The 19351-nt window shown below is 36.3% G+C and overlaps 1 protein-coding gene across 1 annotated transcript; it reads right to left on the bottom strand.

Annotated features, from left to right (window-relative positions):
- Positions 1-14981: 14981 nt before the first annotated feature.
- Positions 14982-15904, bottom strand: LOC118658286 (cyclin-dependent kinase 2-interacting protein-like). The gene has a single exon (XM_036313582.1). It carries the CDS (start codon positions 15887-15889, stop codon positions 15251-15253), a length of 639 nt encoding a protein of 212 aa, XP_036169475.1. The 5' UTR covers positions 15890-15904; the 3' UTR covers positions 14982-15250.
- Between the last annotated feature and the right edge of the window lie 3447 nt (positions 15905-19351).

Here is a 19351-nt window from a genome sequence, read left to right as displayed (position 1 = left end):
TAATAAAGAGCCTATCCATTTGCTATAATCAACTCAGTTTTGGGAACATCTTTTGGCACTTGAGTGAAGTAAATATCAAATCCTAATTGAAATAATGGCCTTGCATTTTTAGTTAAGTAATTATGTTTCTGTAATGCTGAAAAAGTGTTCTTAGATGCAGTGTCTTTGCCTTCCTTTACAACACATCCTTGTGAAAAGTTATATGTGCATACCTATATTATCACATTGAGTCACAGTTCCTTTTAAGCTTGAAATAGGATTTAAAAGGCCTGTCAGGCATTTTCTCTTTGTGGACTGAATTTTCCTTTCAACATTTTTGAATGAGTGTAAAATGTCTTCAACCAATTTGAATCCATTCTGGCCTATGTCTAATTAGATGATATTTTTCATAAGTTTCTGGTATGAATTCATATGCATTGTGTCGAGATGGCCAAGCACACTTTTGCCACCTTGGCTTTTCATATGACTTATTCCAAAGGTGCTTCAGTGTTCCTTGAATAAAAACAATTTTTTATTTAAAATTTCAGAATTAAAACTTATAAAGAAAAAAATTAAATTCTAAAACCATAATTTATCAAAAGGGAATAAATGTCACATCTTTTTTGGTTTCAAGATGCTCAGGTTTGGAGATATAAGAACAAATAACATTGTGATATGAAACCACCAGATGCTGTCTCAAACATCTTATGATAATGCATAATATAGAATCCAGGAAAATGGAAAGGAGATGGAATTACAGGGACTCCTGTTGCTCTGGGAACTATTTGTCTAACGGCTTAACTACTATTCATCTCACACTTGCTTAATTCTTATTTGTGTGACATATATTTTATCACTTAACTTGCTTTTTTATTTTTTATTTTAATCTTCTCCGTAGTTAGCTTATAAGCTCCTCAAGGGTAGGGACTAGATCTAAAACTTTTTTTTTTTCTCCCTCAGCATTGCCTTACACAGAGATAAGAACTTAAAAGATGCTTAAAATTCTTGCTTAATTGACCTTTCTTTTTCAAACTGACTGATAGTATTTTTCCCCTCAGTGGATGAATTCCTTTGGCAGCAACTGTGCATGTGACTCTGATCCAAGAGAGGAAAGCTTAGGAAATCTAGGATGAGTCATTCATCATGCTAGAGTGTAGGATTGGTTCCTTGTAGTAGGCTAAGAATGTCTGAAATTGTATACTAAGTGGGTGACCAGCAGACAAAATGATAAATGGGGTCATTTTACTATTACATGGGAAATTTTGACTAGGAACATATCACCCAGAGTCTTTTATTGCCCTATCCACCATAAGATATTGCTCAAAATCCTATCAGGTAAGGGGCTCTATTGAGGAATTGATAGTTACATATTTGGTGCAATAATGAAACCCTTATGATTTGTTGCTTTCTGAGTAGTCGTACTATGGTTTGACTTTCTATGTCAGGCAGTTCTAAGTGTCTGCCAACCCAGGCTGACATTCCAAAACAGAGTTTAAACCAATTAAATGCTCAGAAATATCGCTATCTAGAGACATAACTGAGGGCTGAATACCATGACCTATTATTTGTATAGGATTTTTACAGTGTTGGCCACCTGTCAATTTTATTTTATGGTTAACTACCATGAAATGCTGTAGGAAGAAAGTTTCATTTTCCCCTCCATGGTAAGGTTAAGCATGTCAAATCCCATAAGCCCTCTCTTTCTCTTACTGTTTGAATATTTATACATAAGATTCAAAGGTAAATTGAATATCAATATACTCAAAGGTTGAAAGTTTATTTTATAGGAACGTTAATAAATGTGAAGGTGAAAGAAGAATGTAAACATTTTTTTGGTAGGAGAACTATATCATTTTGTTTTGTTTAGGCAGATTTAATTTCAGTTTGTTACAGGTTTTTAAAAATATATTTTTGTTGATTTCAGAGAGGAAGGAAGGGGGAGAGAGAGAGAGAAATAATGATGCCAGAGCATCATCGATCGGCTGCCTCCTGCATGCCCCACACTGGAAATCGAGTCTACAAACAAAGCAGGTGCCCGACTGAGAACTGAACTGTGACCTCCTACTTCATAGGTCAACATTCAACCACTGAGCCACCCCGGCTGGGCAGTCTGTTATAGTTTTAATGCCTGGAATGTAAGAATGAAATTCATTTTAGAAATTGGAAGCCACAGTTTAACACATAGTGCCTTGCTTTTCTTAGAGCATCTCAATTCTATTCACTCTTAAAAATACAATGATCATAATCTTTCATTTCTCTTTTTTAAAAGAAAAACATATCAAAGCATCTCTTATATTTATTTATTTTTATTGGTAACACTTTTCAAACACAGTTTAAGCTAATTCTGGAATCTGTATATAAATTTTAGAATTAAGGTATAATTATTGTATTCCATCCATCTCCAAAGGTATGACCAAATTGCAAAATGCAAGAGGAGAATACATAGATTTTATTTTAACAAAAATAATTTAACTTTTAAGATAAGGAAGAGTTATCTCCAGCCAAAAATCTAAACTATTGGCATATCTTCAACATGTTAATCCTCCATTCATTTATTGACAAATGTTTTTTGACCTAGCTTTTGGAAATACAAAGTAAATAAGGTAATATCTCTGCTATTAGGTAGGTCATAACACTAAGTGTAAATGCTGGTATATATAAGTTCAAGGTAGACAAGATTAGCAGTGTCACAAAGAAAAAGCAAAGTTTACAGAAAACATGACTGAAAAAGAGGAAAACTGAACATATTAAGACAGGTATTAAGTTAAAAAAGAAATTTTGTTACAAAAAAGAAAATTTTGATGAGTTTTAACTAAGTAAGGAACAAAGGAAACCTTGGAATTAGGAGAAAAGGTATATAATCCCTTGATGGGATCACCCAAGTAAGACATCTCTGGTCACTCAGAGTAGTTGGCTAATTCTAGTAAGTAAAGTTATATGTTAAAGAAAAGTAATTTAAAATGTTAAGCCAATTAACAATTCTCCCCATTTATTGCCTTCTTGAATCAATTTTCTGTTGTTGGTAAATGTCTAGGCTGACATCATATGATATATACTGGACATAGGACATCTAGCTATCATCTTTCTCTTTCTACCTCTCTATCTCTCTATCTCTTTATCTATCTATCATCTATCTATCTATCTATCTATCTATCTATCTATCTATCTATGATCTATCTATCTATCTAGTTAACAACTAAACAGTAAATCTGTTTCATTACTTTATGGGCATGCTATCATAATGATTCACAATCCTTTCCTCTAGACATTTTTATATTCAGATGACAATTCTCTTTAAAGTTGTGAATATAGAAAAATGAGGAAATTATTTTTAAAATTCAAGCTGCAGATCAGAAGTTTCTAAATATTCAGAAGAAGGTGTGGAAGAATGGCATTTCTTGGGCCTTCCAGACTCCAGTGGACAGGTGACCTGGGCCCTTGCAACCCCTTGTACCAAGATGAGTAGAGAACAGATAAAGCTCTTTGGTTTGGGGCCTAAGACCATCACCACTGGGACCCTTGCCCAAGTCTGACTGTGGATGGCTCCCTTTGGGCCCTATGAATCTCCACTGTTATACTGCCCATTGTTAAATGCATTATTAGTATTGATGTGATATCTATGAACACTCCTGCTAGCCTTCATTACCAAGCCCTGATAGGAATTGCTTTAGTGAGGGCTATTTTGGTGGGCATAAGGAAGAATGTGAACTTACTGGACTCATAAATTGTAATTAAAAACCTGGCCATTTGATTGAGCCATTGGAAAGCTCTGACTGAAATTTAAAAGAAGTCCCCTAAGGGGATAAAAGATTTGTATAATAATCAATTCTGCTTTTAAAATATTTTGTTTCTCATATGGATATTCACCACAGAGGCCCTTATGCTAATCCAGAGAACATAACCATACTTATACGATTCAATATATAATTCACTTTCTAATGGAATACTGTTATCTCTGTTCCCTTTTCTTATCTTCTTCCTATGGCCTGAAACCTTGGGCTCACCAGGTTATTTTTAGTATCATTGTATAACTCTTTCTTCTATCTTTTAAAAAATATATTTTTTTATTGATTTCAGAGAGGAAGGAAGAGGGGGAGAGTGAGATAGCAACATCAATGCTGAGAGTGAACCATCAGTGGGCTGCCCTTTACCTGCTCCCCACCAGGGAGCCAGCCAGCAACCTGGACATGTGCCCTGACCTGGAATCAAACTGGACATAGGTTTCAACCACTGAGCCAAACTGGCTGGGTGCTTCCTTCTATTTTTAGTGCTCTTTCTCTCAGGAAACTCCTACTCAGCTTACAAAACCTAGCTCAAATACTGTCTTCATTGTTAAGGCTTGCTTGTATTCCTCACTTGGGACTTCAGCTTTGATGGATCTGTTGCTTCTACAACAAGAACACTATAGGAGCATTTAGATGGAGAAATAGGAATTTTAAAATATGTTGCCTCCTGATAAGGCTGTTCTTTAGGAGAGCCATGTGTCTTACTCATCATTGTGTCCCAGCCCTCTAAACAGAGGCAGGTAAATAATAAGTTCGCAAAAATATTTGTTGACTAAATAAAAAAAATAGCAATGCTTGAGGCTACTTATGTATGGAACTCATAAAGTAGGCCATAACATAAATAATAGAGTCCAAATTTTCACTATTAATTGGTATTGGTGCAGCTGTATCAACCAGTTTTCTGCAGAAAATAGACTATTAGAACTAGAAAGGATCTAAGATATCATCTGGTACAACTCTTTAATCTGAATGATAAGGAAACAGTGACTCCATATTAAGTAACTTGACCCATATCTCATAACTGACTGTTGGCAGTATTTGAACCACATAATGTTAAGCATTATACTAATTTTATTTATGCCAGTTGATACTCCGCTGTAAACAAGGAAGAGCCAACTTTTATATATTTATCTTACCCTGTCATCAGAACCCCATCAGAGAAATCAGATTTATGTTTCTTAATAAACCTTGCATAATATAAAACACACTAATAGTTTATTTTCTTTCCTTTTTCCTTTTATCTAATATAATTTTGTGGTAATACTGCTTGTCAATTTTGAATCTATGAAACAGAATTTAATTAACCAATAATGATCTGCAGTTCAGATTATTTTACCAATTTGTTCTGTACCTAATATTTGCTTTAAAATATTCCTTTATCTCATAGCATATTTTAAAGTTACAATAGCTGTATTTCTGTAAGACTACAGCAAATTAGATAACTGGTTTTATCCCTTGGTGAGTTGCCATTATAAATAGTAATTCCAAAATGTATATTCGTAACTGATTTTTATCTCAATATTCTCTACCCAAATTTAATGAATTTGTTTAAATATTACGTAAGCAATCATAATTACATTATTTAAAGGTGTGCCTTTTGTTGGAGTTTAATGCTAGCATTTCAAAATTTTATTTAGTTATAGAAATAAGCTGATCTCTCCAGTCCAGGTAAAATGTAGCTACTCAAGCCGTTTGCAGACTCATTACTGTTCCATCCTGTGACTACTAGGCTCTGAGGCAGAAGAACAAAAGAGCATTCACAGAAGGAAAACCTGGATTGTCGTCCAGCCTTTATCCCAAAAGAGCTCTGAGATCTTGGATTGTTCATTTAATTTATCTGTTTTCAATGATCTCATCTACTAAATGGATTTACTATTTAAGATAAAATTTTAGAAATCAATGTTATACTAGATTAGTTGTCATCTTTTTCAGAGACAGTGTAGGGTTCTGTTTAAGTGCCCTGGGGCCATGCTGCCTGAGTTTGTCATTTATGAGCCATTACCTCCAGCGAGTTACTTAAATTCCCTGTGTCTGTGTTCTCTCCTCTATAAAATAGGGGTAACAATAGTATCTATCTCATAGGGTTGTCATGGGGATTATGTGAGTCATTACGGGAAAAGCACTTAGAGCCCTACTAGCAGGTGGTAATTCCTCTTCCTCTCTGTAACTACCTGCCTATTACCTATTGCTATAATGACATAGATTTATTAAGAAGCAGCCAATTTGCAAGTTATGTATTATAGCTGGAAATAATTTTAAGAGCGAGAGAGAAAAAAAGAATTTTACAGGGGAGGACTCAAATCCGTGCATACTATTTCCCACAGTCAGAAATGGAGTTTCAGCTGAGGATTAAGTACACAATGTGGGGTCTCCAGCAGGCAGATTTGGCCCTATAATGAACCACCACAGACATCAATGCACCCAGGGAAACCAATCCCAACGTCTGCTATACCGGCTACTGGAACTAAGCTTTTATCCCAGATCTCAAATATTGCCTCTTGTTTACCCTTGAAATCAATAAAAAATTTCAAAGACCTTTTAGAGTTACAGATTTAGCTGTGAGTCTATTCATTTAAAAAACGTTTCAACATTTAAAAGATAATTATAGCATCAGGTTTATAGCAGAATGCATTCAGGTTTTAACACTATCCTTGAATATTTTTGAATATAAACATACAGGTTCTTTCTCTAAATGAAGCATATCACTATAACAATAGCAACAAAAGAATAATTCACTGTTTTTATGGACAACCATGTATTGGGCCCTATACTAAAAGTTTTATAAGCACCATCTAAATATATAAATAGAACCATCTTTTTGGTATTGTTATCTGCATTTTTCCAATGGTGAAATTGAGGTTTAGATATTTAAGTAACATTTTCAAGAATACAAAGATACTGAGTTAAGTGGTGGAACGAGAATTCAAAACCCAAGTAGTCTGGCTTAGAAGACCATGTTTTCAAACAATATCCTATACTGACTCATCTAAAAAAGATAATGTGCCTCACTCCATTTATTGATTCAGATCGAACAGACAAACCTAAATGAGATAGGTCATAGCAATTGCTGCTCTTTGTATCAAATATAATGATTCTTACTCATGAAATAGGTACAACTAAAAAATAGTTCCTAGTAGTTTTGAAGTTTAAGGTTTCTTGTACATTGTGTGTGATTGGTAAGCAGAGTAATGAGCAAAATAAACTGTCCTGGGAGAACAGGTTACTAGGAGCTAGGTGACCTGTTAAAAAGAAAGTGGCGTTGTTCTTGTCAAAGTGATTATTGATTTTCTCTCAGGATTCTTTAGGGAGTTATAGGATAAATTTCTATTTGCTACAAAATGGAAAAAAAGTATTCTTAGATGGACTTCTGTGTTTTAGAAATACAATCTTGGAAGGGCAAAATAAAAGTCTAATAGGGAATAATCTGAGTTTTCTTAAAATTCTTTTTGTGGTATTTCAAGACAAAATGGCTTTGAAGAAAGGAACTAACCAAGGGTTTTTTGGTTTTTTTTTCTGGTATTCTGAGACAAAAGGATTGGGAAAAGTGACTGAATTAGAAAAAGGTCATCCTTTTAGTTATACATATTACTATATCACAATGTAATTTGTTATATACTTGAATTTATTCATAAATTAACAGAAAGCTTTCCAAATTTGACAGATCAAACTAATCATTAAATGTTTAAAATCATAGAGACATAAAATTTGTTTTATTCAGTAAGAATGTGCTACCCATAGCCAAAGGAGCATAATAGCATGATGTGAAACATTAAGCAGAAAAGTAGTTTATGATTAAATTTCTTTTTTTATTCTTGTCCCTTTTAGTGACCTGAATGATTAGTTGAGGCATAAGAAATTCTCTAAATAGATTCAAAGTGTGTGTCCAGAGGGTTTCTCCTCAAGGCTACCTGGGTTTTATTTCAAATATGTTAAGAGCATAATTCATGAAAATATTAAGCACAGTGTGTGTGCATGTGTGGAAATCATAGACCAGGGTAAATTTTAGAAAATCTGCCTATTTCACCCCAACTGATGAGAATCTATACTGCCTATTGTCACAACTGCTTGAGCACCCTCATCATCTTTAGGTCAAAGATGCATTTTTAAAAAGAGCCAAAGGCTCATTTACAGGACATAATAGAAAGTAACAGCTGGGAAGACATTGTTAATGTCTACTGGGTAATTAAAATGTGCTCTCAAGATAAGCATGCAAACTGAAATACATATTTATTTGAGAAATCACAGTGGTTTCCAAAGAGCTCTTAGGGGCTGTCAGGTAAATAGCAGCATAAGTAGAAATGAGAATATAGATCTCTATGTGACAGGTACTGAAAATGTTAGTTTCTTTTCCCGTCTGATATGCTCCCTTGTGGCACTCATGGTGTTAGCTACACTTTGATTCCTCAGCCTGTGCATTTAACAAGTTCTCCCATCTTTTTACATTTTTGTGAGATCAGGCACTTTGTGTATGTTACATTTTAACCCACTGAGGCGAAGAAGGAAGAATAGAGCCAGTTAGGTGGGCACAGAATTCTTAAGCCAATCAACAGAACAGAGCATTTGTAAGGCTGTAAAGGGACAATGGCAGCAATAAAAACTACTATTGCAAAGGAAAAAAAATATTTTGACTAGGAACCATTGAATATTCCTATGAATATAAAAGGCATTCACTGAACTCGTGTCAGGAAGGGTCTTTAATCAAGTATTCACTTGGTATTTTTAATAACTTTATTGAAGAATCGTGGCTCTTCTTGTTATTTACCTTATACTAACCATAAAGTCCCATGTCCCACCTCATTCAAAGAGATATTGTCCTAAATACCAACATGATGTTATCTTTCTATAATAATGTATTCATGTCTCCCTTCTCTTTACTCACCTTTTCTGTGCCATGGTTGCAACTTTTGCCTTTATGATGAACATCCTCATTCAATATTTTGGTTTTGATTTGCCAAGAAAGCTTTGGTCTCATTTTCTTATATCCTCATAGATCTCCAGTAAGACGTTGAATCACTACTTAGTGAATTTAAAACTAGACTTACTCTTCCCCATACAAAGATTTAGATTTGCATCATTCCTATTCATATTAATGATGCAATGATGACTGTATCATTCTCCTTGGATCAACATTTTCAAAATTAACTTTGAAGTCCTTTTCTTTCACATTCATATTCAACCTATCACTAATAGTTTCCCATAAGTCTTTAGTGCAACTGTACCTATATTTTGAGGTCACACCCACAAGAGATTAGGCCTTTATTACCTCCAATCTGTATTCTTGCTCTTGGCTTTTACCTCTATAATTTAATTTTTGATTCAAACAAAATATAACACCTAAATTATATCATGCCTCTACTAAGAAATTTAAAATAAATAAAAACAAAATACAGAAGATCCAGATCCTAAAATTTGAGGACTTAATTTTATTTAAATTTGGCTGATGTAAAGAGCTTAAAATATTTACTATGATTTTGGTCTCTGGCTCTTTTAAAAGAACTACACCCTGATAACACCACAAAATGTCTGCCACTAATAAAATAGATGTATATATTAATTTAGTGTTTCATGGTTGAATATATTCCAGCAATTTTCAGTCAGTGTTCTGCTGCAAATTATATATATGTTGGGGATCTAGTTAAGATTTGATTATCTAACATGTTGGAAGAGAAGACTAAAATGGGATACTTTCCTATAAGTAACACAAATTAGTTGTGCTACTTGTTGCTAAGAATAAAAATGAAAATAAATATGAAGTTGCTGTACTCAAAGGACTTAAAATTTAGTGTTAGAATAAGTTGACATTTATATAAGCAATTACAAGTACGACAAATGCCATGATATAAAAATAGATAAATTGTTTTGATACTGCATAGAAGAGTCCCTGAAATGGTCAAGAAGGGAAAGCAGGTGTTAAGTATTCTCACAAAAGAAAAATATATCACATTGTATAACCTAAATACATACAATTTTTATTTATATGTCATACTTCAATAAAGCTGAAATAAAAGAAGGGCATCCTAAAGGAATTAAAGATTGCTAAAATTTTAAGAAAAAGTAATTTAAAGAGTATTGTGTAGTTGGTTTATGAAATTCCAGGAATAGAAAACAAAATGTCAAAATGCAGAGAGATATGAAAATAACTGATATAGTTGAGGCCTTATAAGTAGTTGAAGAAGGTAAGGTCCTAAGTGAAAGCAGGGGCACTAAGATAAGAGGAAGGATACTTCACAGATGTTAAATAGGTAAAATCAAGTATCTACTTCTGAGATAATATGAGAGGGAAACTAAGGGTGATTCTCAAGTCTTTATGAGGATTGATGAATAGTGACACTATTAATTGGGCATATAATATAGACAAATGGGTAGATAGATGATTTAAAATGGTTTTTTAACATGTGCTGCATTTGAAGAACCTAAGTATTTATAAATATATAATAAAAGTGTAATATGCTAATTAGACTGGACATCCTTCCAGACAAAGCCAGGCCAGCAACTGGGGGAAGGAAGGCCTACTCTTGCAGAATTTTGTGCATCAGGTCTCTAGTAAATATGTAAGTGGAAATGTCTAGCAGGGAATTAGATATATGGGTTATGGGAAGATGAGAGGTTTGAGTTGGAATTAAATTTATGAGTCACCAGGGTACAGGTACAAGTTCAAATCAGTGGGTTTAACCAGATAGCCTATGGAAAGTGAATGAGAGAGAGAGAGAGAGAGAGAGAGAGAGAGAGAGAGAGAGAGAGAGACAGAGAAGAAGAAGAAGAAGAAGAAGAAGAAGAAGAAGAAGAAGAAGAAGAAGAAGAAGAAGAAGAAGAAGAAGAAGAAGAAGAAGAAAAGGAAGGAAGGAAGGAAGGAAGGAAACTAAGGACAGAAACCTGTGGAATTCTAACTAATATTTATGGTTTGGACAGAGGAAGATGACTCCAAAAGGGAAGATGACAAGGACTGACCATAAAAAGAAAAGTAGGGAAGGGGTGAATACTTTCCTAGAAACAAATGGAGGAGAATTTTGAGAAGAAAGATTATGAAGAGACATTATATGAGAAAAAGACTGAACAACACGTAGACAGCTGTGGTGAATTAGTCAATATATACATCATTGGTAATAAGTTAATGATGTAAAGAAGTGAGTAGAATGGGACTCTGTAAGTATGGTTGTGAAAGAAAGCAAAGAGATAAAGGCAATAAAATGATTGCAGATTGGGTTATGAAGGACTATTTTCTTAAAAGATAAGAAATACGTGATATTTCTTTGCTGAGGGGAAAAGATCACAGTAGTAACATGTACAGTAGAGAGAAAAGATCCAGGATAGAGTCTCAAGTGGACACTGATAGAACTGGGAACCATGGTGGGAAAGTGTTCCTGTGCATTATAGTGCAGTAACAGAAGGCATGGGTTCTGGAATTATTTATACCTTTCCTTGACTTTCAGCCGAGCCACTTACTAAGTGGCCTTGAAAAACATTAAAATAATAACAACACCTGCCTCAATACAGTTATTACCATATTTAAGTAAGATGCTGCCCATAAAATTCTCTGATATAGAAATAAATCATACAGCTTTGGTATAATTACTTATAATATCATACCTTGAAACTAGAGGTAAGAATATAAGAACAAGTATGAATACAATGGGTCGTGTGAATCTGTGCACATTTTCCCCCAAATTTTCCAACTTCTCTGTATCACAGTCAGCACATGGTCATGGCCCGAGAGTGACCGAGTAGGTGTTGAGTTAGGGAGTTTGAAGACAATAGCAGAGATGTGAAAGCGTCTTGTAGAAAACGGAAAGGAGAACACTACGGAAAAACAAACTGGAGAAAATGTATGTGTGAATTTTGAATTTAAAAAATTATTTTCTCTCCTCCTCTTTCTCTTCCTCCTCCCTTTTATTCTCCTTTTTAAAAAAGCGCCTTTAAGCAGCTCTGATACAGGAGCAAAAAAGGCAGATCTGTTGACAGTAAGGGAATTACTTGCTGAGTGTAACATAGAGCAAGGGGACTGAGAATATTGACAAAGGTTAGCCCAAGTGACGTCACAACAAATCTGTAGATTAGGAGAAAATGACAAGTTGAAAGACCCCTGAAGAACGAGACATTGTAAGAGATGAGGACTAATAAAACTGGGATAACAGGGATTACAATCCTAGAGAAAGATATTTTACCGTAAGATTTCAGAGTGGGTGATTCTGGGCGATGGCATGGAATGACAGCTATGGATGTGAAGAGGGGAAGTGAAGTGAGCGTCAAGCTGAAGTCATGCAAGAACTATGAGAAAGAGGCATCATATATGTTACTTATATGGACATAAGAAGCATGTGCCAATATTCTAAATGAATTCTGGAAGACAACCAAATTGAAAGAGACAATGAGTGGCAGAGAATGAGGAAGGGTTTTTAAATAAAAGGGGGAGGTAGTAGTGATTTAGAGGGTGCTGTAGAAAGCAGAATAAAGACAAGCATAGCCAAGGGTATCTTGTTGCTGGGGGGTGTGGGGCAGATTCCAACTATGGCAAAGAAGTTGAAAAAGAGTTGTGAAGAAAAGATTGATGACATAGTAGAGAATGTGTAAAACAGAGACACTTGTCTTCAGGGATTGCATTAGAGTAGAATTTGAGACTGGGAATAGAAGAGATTTTCATTATGGTGTTTTGGCCTCAAGATACCCAGTGGAACTCTGATATTTCATTTCTAGAGCAGATCCTGGTCAGAAGCCTATAACAATTTCAGATCAGACGCTGTGATCAGTTTCAAATAGAATGTTTGTGCTGCTGATCACTGTTTACAAGTCTCACAGACACCACTTACATCATGAAAGGAACAAAATGGAATTAGACAGTGCTCCTTAAAGAACCCGCTTTCTATTTTAGTATTATCATTTGTCAGTTCAACTGTTTGTTATAACAAGACATCCACTGGGCCCTGTAGCAGCTACTGTTCTGTCCAGGCGTTCTCCACCCTTACCATTTCAGGGCTTCCAATCCCAATTCCAGATGACAGCACTTGTACCTCTTTGAGCACTTTCTCTGTGATCAGAACATACTCTACCCTCACATATGATATTTTATGCCAAAATAGCTGGAAATTAACCCTGACTCCCATTCCCTTGAGAACAGACCTTTAACCAGTGACCGATGAACATCTGGTTTCCTAGATCCTTCCGGGGGATAAATCCGAAGCACATTTCTACTCTGACTCTCAGAGCTTCCTCGCAGGACTAGACTCCAGGTGCCCACAGCAGAAACCTGCTTTATTGATCTCCTTTATGTCTCAGTTTCACTTCTCTGCTCCCCACTGATGTTTCTGGGATCATCTTCCAAGTAAAACAAACCCTGTGTGCCTCCAGATTTCTGTAACAGGTAAAGCAAACGAAGAGAGGTCCCAAGATAAGAGGTGCCAGCTAGCCATACATTCCAAATGAAAGTCACTAGATCACTTAAGAAGTGCTTGCAAAGAAGTGGCTAAGAACAATTTGCGATCATTAATTACAAGACTATCAAAAGGACTGAAGGGACCAAGCGTGAACTGTTTCGGGCTGTTGAGCTGAAACCCATCATGCTGGAGGGATGGGATGTGCTTCCTCTGGCTTAAGTATGTAGATTAGGGTTTCAGAGCAACACCAAGGGAGCTTCATGTTTCCAATGAAGTCTGTGGGGCCACAGAAGCTAAACTGTGGCCTGAGACCTGCTCTGATGAACGAATGAGATGTGTCTGCCTTGAGAACGGGCTGCACTCACTCCCAGAATTTCAGGGTGCAAAATATGCTGATTTTCCATGGCTCTGAGGGTCACTTGAAAGAGTAAGCTGGCTTGGAACTTCCCTGCTAAGAGAATGGTGAAAACAGCATATTTAAGAGGTTTCAGGTAGTATGACAGAAGAAGAAAGCATAGAAGGAGTCATAAATTGAGAAGAAAGATTTCCTTGTTCTAAGAGAATTGAGGTGACAGATGTCCAATCTGCAGAGGGATTGTGAGGAGAGGAGGAGAAAAAGGGAGGGGGGGGGGCGTGGTGGATGGGTCTTCAGAGTTCCCAAGTAAACTAGACAGAGAGTCAGATTTAAGTATGAAAGGGCCAGTAGAAAGTACTGTCAGGTTAGATCAGTGGTTCTCAACCTTGGCCGCACATTAGAATCACCTGGGAATCTTTTTAAAATCCTGATTTCTGGGCCTCATCCTCCGGAAATTCTGTTTCTTTGTTACTAATGTTGTGGCCCCACCCCATAACAAAGAAACAGAATTTCCGGAGGATGAGGCCCAGAAATCAGGATTTTAAAAAGATTCCCAGGTGATTCTAATGTGCGGCCAAGGTTGAGAACCACTGGATTAGATCAATACCACTGAGAGGATTTTTCTGAATTTTATTTGCCACTTAATCTCCAGTTAACACCTGGGGTGGCCAAAAAACAGAGTCAAGCCAGTTTATGTTGCCCTATTAATCCAACTCTTCACTTTCCCCAGTGGGTTCACAGGTCCAAACTAATGGAAGAGAAGTGTTTCAATTATAATTTACAAATTGACAAATACTGGAAATTTCTATTACAGAATGATGATCCTCTTGTGACTAAAAGTCATAAAATGAATTTTTATTATCAAAGATAAACTAGAAATCATGGAATGAGCCCCAGTTTTTGCCAGGGGTGGAGAATGCTATCGCCACAGGGACAGTGTGCTCTAAGAATCCAGGATTTTTTTCTGCTTTTAACCTTTGGAATTCTACTTTTCAGCATAATTGGTACAGCCCTTTTGGATATTCATAAATTCACATTTGTTCCTTGGTAACAAGAGTCAAGAGTCTCAATTCATGGTTGATTAAAACTCCTGAAAATATTCTGGAAAGGTGTATATAGTAAAAATTAATAATTATCTGCCCTAGCCGGTTTGGCTCAGTGGATAGAGCGTCGGCCTGCAGACTTAAGGGTCCCGGGTTCGATTCCAGTCAAGGGCACATGCCCGAGTTGTGGGCTTGATCCCCAGTGGGGGGCATGCTGGAGGCAACCAATCAATGAGTCTCTCTCATCATTGATGTTTCTATCTCTCTCCCTTCTCTTCTGATATCAATAAGAATATATTTTAAAAAATTAATAATTATCAACATTGAAAACTTAGGAAATGCTCTGTTTCCTTGAATCCTAAATAGAATAATGACTGAATGTTTTAGCTGTCATTTTTAGTTATATACTTAAATTTGGCAAATGATTGTTAAATTTTTTTTTTTTTTTTTTTTTTTCCGTTGAACTCATTTATTTTGTGCCGAGGTCCTCAGGGGTGTTGGGTTCACCGTGGGTCGACCGGTGACACTGTGCGGCAGACAGTATGCAGCAGACACAGTGCATTTGCATAGGCCGTGGGGCGCTGGTGAACCGGTCCAGTCTGGACGACCCTAAGAAGGTGGCCAGGCCAGAGCCCAGGGCATGACATGCAAGACAGTCCACCGTGGGCGCTGCAGGGGCCAGTGGAGCAGGCGGGGTGGAGAGCAGCGGGAAGCCTGGAGTCACAGCGTGCGGTGCCCCGTCTCGAGCAGCATGCTCTCAAGAAGCAGCCTGCTGTTGCTCTGTATGTAGGGCTGGTGCAGCCACAGCGACAGGTAGGTGAGGGAGAGGTCGTGGTCCGCGGTGTGCGCCAGCCCATCCACGATGGTACGCTTCAGGAGGAGCTCCGCCCCGTACATGTCTGAGAGGCAGCGGGAAGCCTCGTAGAAGTGGGCGGTGGGCCACGTGTGAAACAGGGGCGGCCGGCTGCTGTCCTGCCCATAATGGTAGTTTTCCAGCTCACAGACTCCCTTGGTAGTTGAAGACAGCTTTTCCATTTTCACCTGTATTTTGGTCAAGCCGTCCAAGGTGGCCCGCAGCTCCTCACACAGCGCCTCCAGCTCCGCGCTGTATTCCCGCGGCCTCTGCTCTGCATTCTCATCGCAAGCCGGGCTGCGGCTCTCCAACTCGATCTTGTCTTTACTCAGTAAACTGATTTTCATGTTGGCAATGTTGTTTGCAGTTGCAAAGCCTGCATCATTGAGGGTTTCCCACTTCATGATTAAATTATGCCAATCGGCTGCATTGTCCTTAATTTTTCTCGCACTAACGGATAAGACAGGTTTCCGGGACGTTGCACTTCCCAGGGTCTTTGCTTCCATGGGAGCCCGCTGATATCCCAGCGATTGTTAATTATTGATGTGTGAATCCTAAGACTTTTTATAGATTGGTATATACACTACTTTTTTCATTGCCTAAACCTATAGACTTGGCTGGCTGCTCCACCCTTGTTTAAGGGGTTTGGTTCACCTTTAGGGCATATCTCCTTCATTTCTTGCTGGTCTCTCTTCACTTTCACCTGCCATATAGTTGCTCTTTGTACTGCTGGTTCTCATCCATTTCTAAACATGTCCAACTCAGGAGGTCTAAATTGCAGTGAACTGGCAGTGTTGACGGACTGGTTGGCTTCCACACTCTTCTTGTTGGCGATCTTCCTGTACCATTACACACTGATTATGGTTTATTGATGATGTCTGTGAAACTGTGTAAGAGGCCAGATGCATGATCTCTGAGGAGTGGAAGCCTCACAGCTGGTTAGTATGTTATGCAGCATTTCTGCTTTCTACACTACATGATGCGGTATCAGTGACATAGTACCCAATAACCACCTGAAGGGCAGGTGGTTCTTGATGCATCAGCTCACCTTGCTGCCTAAGTAGAAATTCACAGTAACTTGGTATAGTCACAGGTATTTTTTAAATTTCTGTAATAATGATTTTAAAAAATCTTTTCTATGAACAAGTTTTTTGAAGAGTATTTTGATAGTTGAAGGTCAGCATATGAGTAACTTAAAAATTAGATGCCTTGAATATTTGGGATGTGGTGAGGAGGGACATGTGTGGATTAAGCTTGGAGATATGTTCAGTCTATTTTATTTGCACCACAAATTTCTAGAAGGATTGTAACCATAAATATTCTAATTTGACCAAAACACAGAATTAGTTATAAAGATTCTTTGAAATTTTATTTCACTTTCAAGAGTGAGGTCACACTAATATCATCTCAAACAAAACACCAACTTTTTACATGATCTTGTTATTCAACTTTTTACTGAGTGCCACTTAAGATTTATGTAAATACTAGAAATAAATGTTAAATAAGAAGTCAGCTCTAAAATAGACAAAGTAACTTCTAAATGAGTTTACTTGTGGAGATGAATATTTCTATTATTTTAAATATTACTAAATAGACAGGTACTTGTTTATTATTTAACTCCTGCTTAACATGGCATGCTTACCTTGTATCCTTTCTAGCTAGGAACACAATGATACTCCACATCCTCTAAAATCATACTTATCACAACTACAGCTGCTGATGTGATTCCTGCAGTAAATTACTTCCTGACCACTAGGTGAGGCTATGAAACCTCTTGCATTATTAACAGAGTTCTTGGAAACATTTGCATTCCTTGAAGGAAAATAATTTTCCTTGAAAATTTGAGTCATTTTAAACCCATCTGTTACTGATGACTGAAAAATGATCCAGATTCTCTGTAATAATATTAAAGCAACATTACAATAATGACACAGAAGTTGCAATCACTATATTATGTTTCAGAAGGAACTGGATATATTGCTAAGGTCACCTTACAGTTAATTCAGGCTTTCCACTAATAGTAATCAGTTCATCATGGTGACATACTAACAATTCTTCGTTTCTTTCTTTTTCTATTTATTGGTCCAAGTTACAACTCATTACTTTTATCTATTCAGATTGTAGACCACAGATTACTTCTAGGACTTAGGAGGCTATGAAAATGTGATTACATTAGGAGTGACTATATAAACCACTACCAGTATAACATCACACAAAATAATTTTTCTTTTTATTTTATCGGTTCCCCATCAAGATTAACTTAGTAATAATCTGCAGGCTCTTGTAACACTGGAGGAATGATGATCAACCCTGAAAAATGATTAGCACTGGATATGAAAAATTGAGTATTGCACTATTGTGCTAGCTAATATTTATCTTTACTTTTGAAGACAGATTTATTGCACTTTAATTTAGAAGCAAGCATTTCACTATTTTGGCTATCACACAAATTTAACCAACAAAAAAAATTCAATTTTCACAAATATCTCATTATACTTCTTGCAGAGAATATAATAATATGCTCAGAGTAGCCATTTAATAAGAAATTATTAGGTTCAAGATATCATGATTATATTTTATATTACAAAAGAATGAAGGTTCATTTGCATATCTCACTACTGTCTAAGTTTTAATTTATTTAATCATATAAATTCAAGTAACAAGTTTTAAATATTTAGATGTGGTATTTCATATTTAAGACAAATTGAGAGAAGTTGAAATAATAACATATTTATTTTAAAATATGTTTTATCATTTTTTTTAGAGAGGGAAGGAGATAAAGATAGATGATAGATAGAAGGAAGGAAGGAAGGAAGGAAGGAAGGAAGGAAGGAAGGAAGGAAGGGAGGAAGGGAGGAAGGAAAAAAGATCAGTTGCCTCTCAAACCTGCAACCTGGGTATGTGCCCTGAACAGGAATTGAATGAGTTGACGCTCAACCAACTGAGCCACACTGGCCAGGGCTGAAATAATAATTTAAAATCTTAAAGATTATTGTGTTCTCTGTCAACTCAGATATTTACATAAGAGATTCATAGACAAGTCATTTTAACCAAAAGTCTTTCTTCTGAATCTAAGGTCAGATAGAAGTTGATAAATGGGCAGAAGAAGCTAATTTCAGTCAAATATTCTTGGTGGAGAATATTTGTGAAGAAAGGCGCAGTTAAGTAGTGTTTTTTTGTGTTTTTTAGAGTTAGATGTTTTTGGTAGAAGAGGGCCATAAAATGATAAGATGTGTTATTCAACTCTGCTTCTAAAATGAGGTAGTTCTGGAAAACCATAGACAAAGAATTACCCATTAATCTTTGCTGGCACTCAAGTAAACATGATATAAATTTAAGAACTAAAATGAGTTGGATTTACTTCTGAGAGTAAACAAAACTGCAATTTTATTTCAGCCTATAAAAGACCTCTAAGATATGTGATGAGATACTGTACCTATAAAACCCTAAAGACTCCATCAAAAAATTATTAGACTTAATAAATGAATTCGGCAATGTAGCAGGATACAAAATTAACTCCAAGAAATCTATGGCATTTTTATGCACCAATAGTGAACTCACAGAAAGAGAAGCAAAAAAAAAAAAAAATCCTATTTACCATTGCACCAAAAAAAATGAAGACACCTAGGAATAAACTTAACTAAAGAGGTAAAAGACCTCTACTCAGAAAACTACAGGACATTGAAAAAAGAGATAGAGGCAAACATAAACAGATGGAAGAGCATACGGTGTTCATGGATTGGTAGAATCAACATCATTAAAATGTCCATACTACTCAAAGCAATCTACAGATTCAATGCACTCCCCATTAAAATATCAATTGCATATTTCAAAGACCTAGAATGAACTCTCCAAAAATTCATCTGGAATAAAAAAAGACCCTGAATAGCTGCAGCAATCCTGGGAAAGAAGAACAAAGTAGGCGGGATCTCAATACCAGATATCAAGTTGTATTACAAAGCCAATGT

This window comes from Myotis myotis, unplaced genomic scaffold (genome assembly GCF_014108235.1).
Source record: "Myotis myotis isolate mMyoMyo1 unplaced genomic scaffold, mMyoMyo1.p scaffold_m19_p_6, whole genome shotgun sequence".
Classification (NCBI taxonomy): domain Eukaryota; kingdom Metazoa; phylum Chordata; class Mammalia; order Chiroptera; family Vespertilionidae; genus Myotis; species Myotis myotis.
Note: the sequence above shows the minus strand (reverse complement) of the source record. Positions and strands in the feature narration are given on the sequence as shown.

Bases quoted from the DNA above. Each gene is read 5' to 3' on its own strand.
- LOC118658286 (XM_036313582.1), bottom strand. From the start codon at position 15,889: ATGGAAGCAAAGACCCTGGGAAGTGCAACGTCCCGGAAACCTGTCTTA.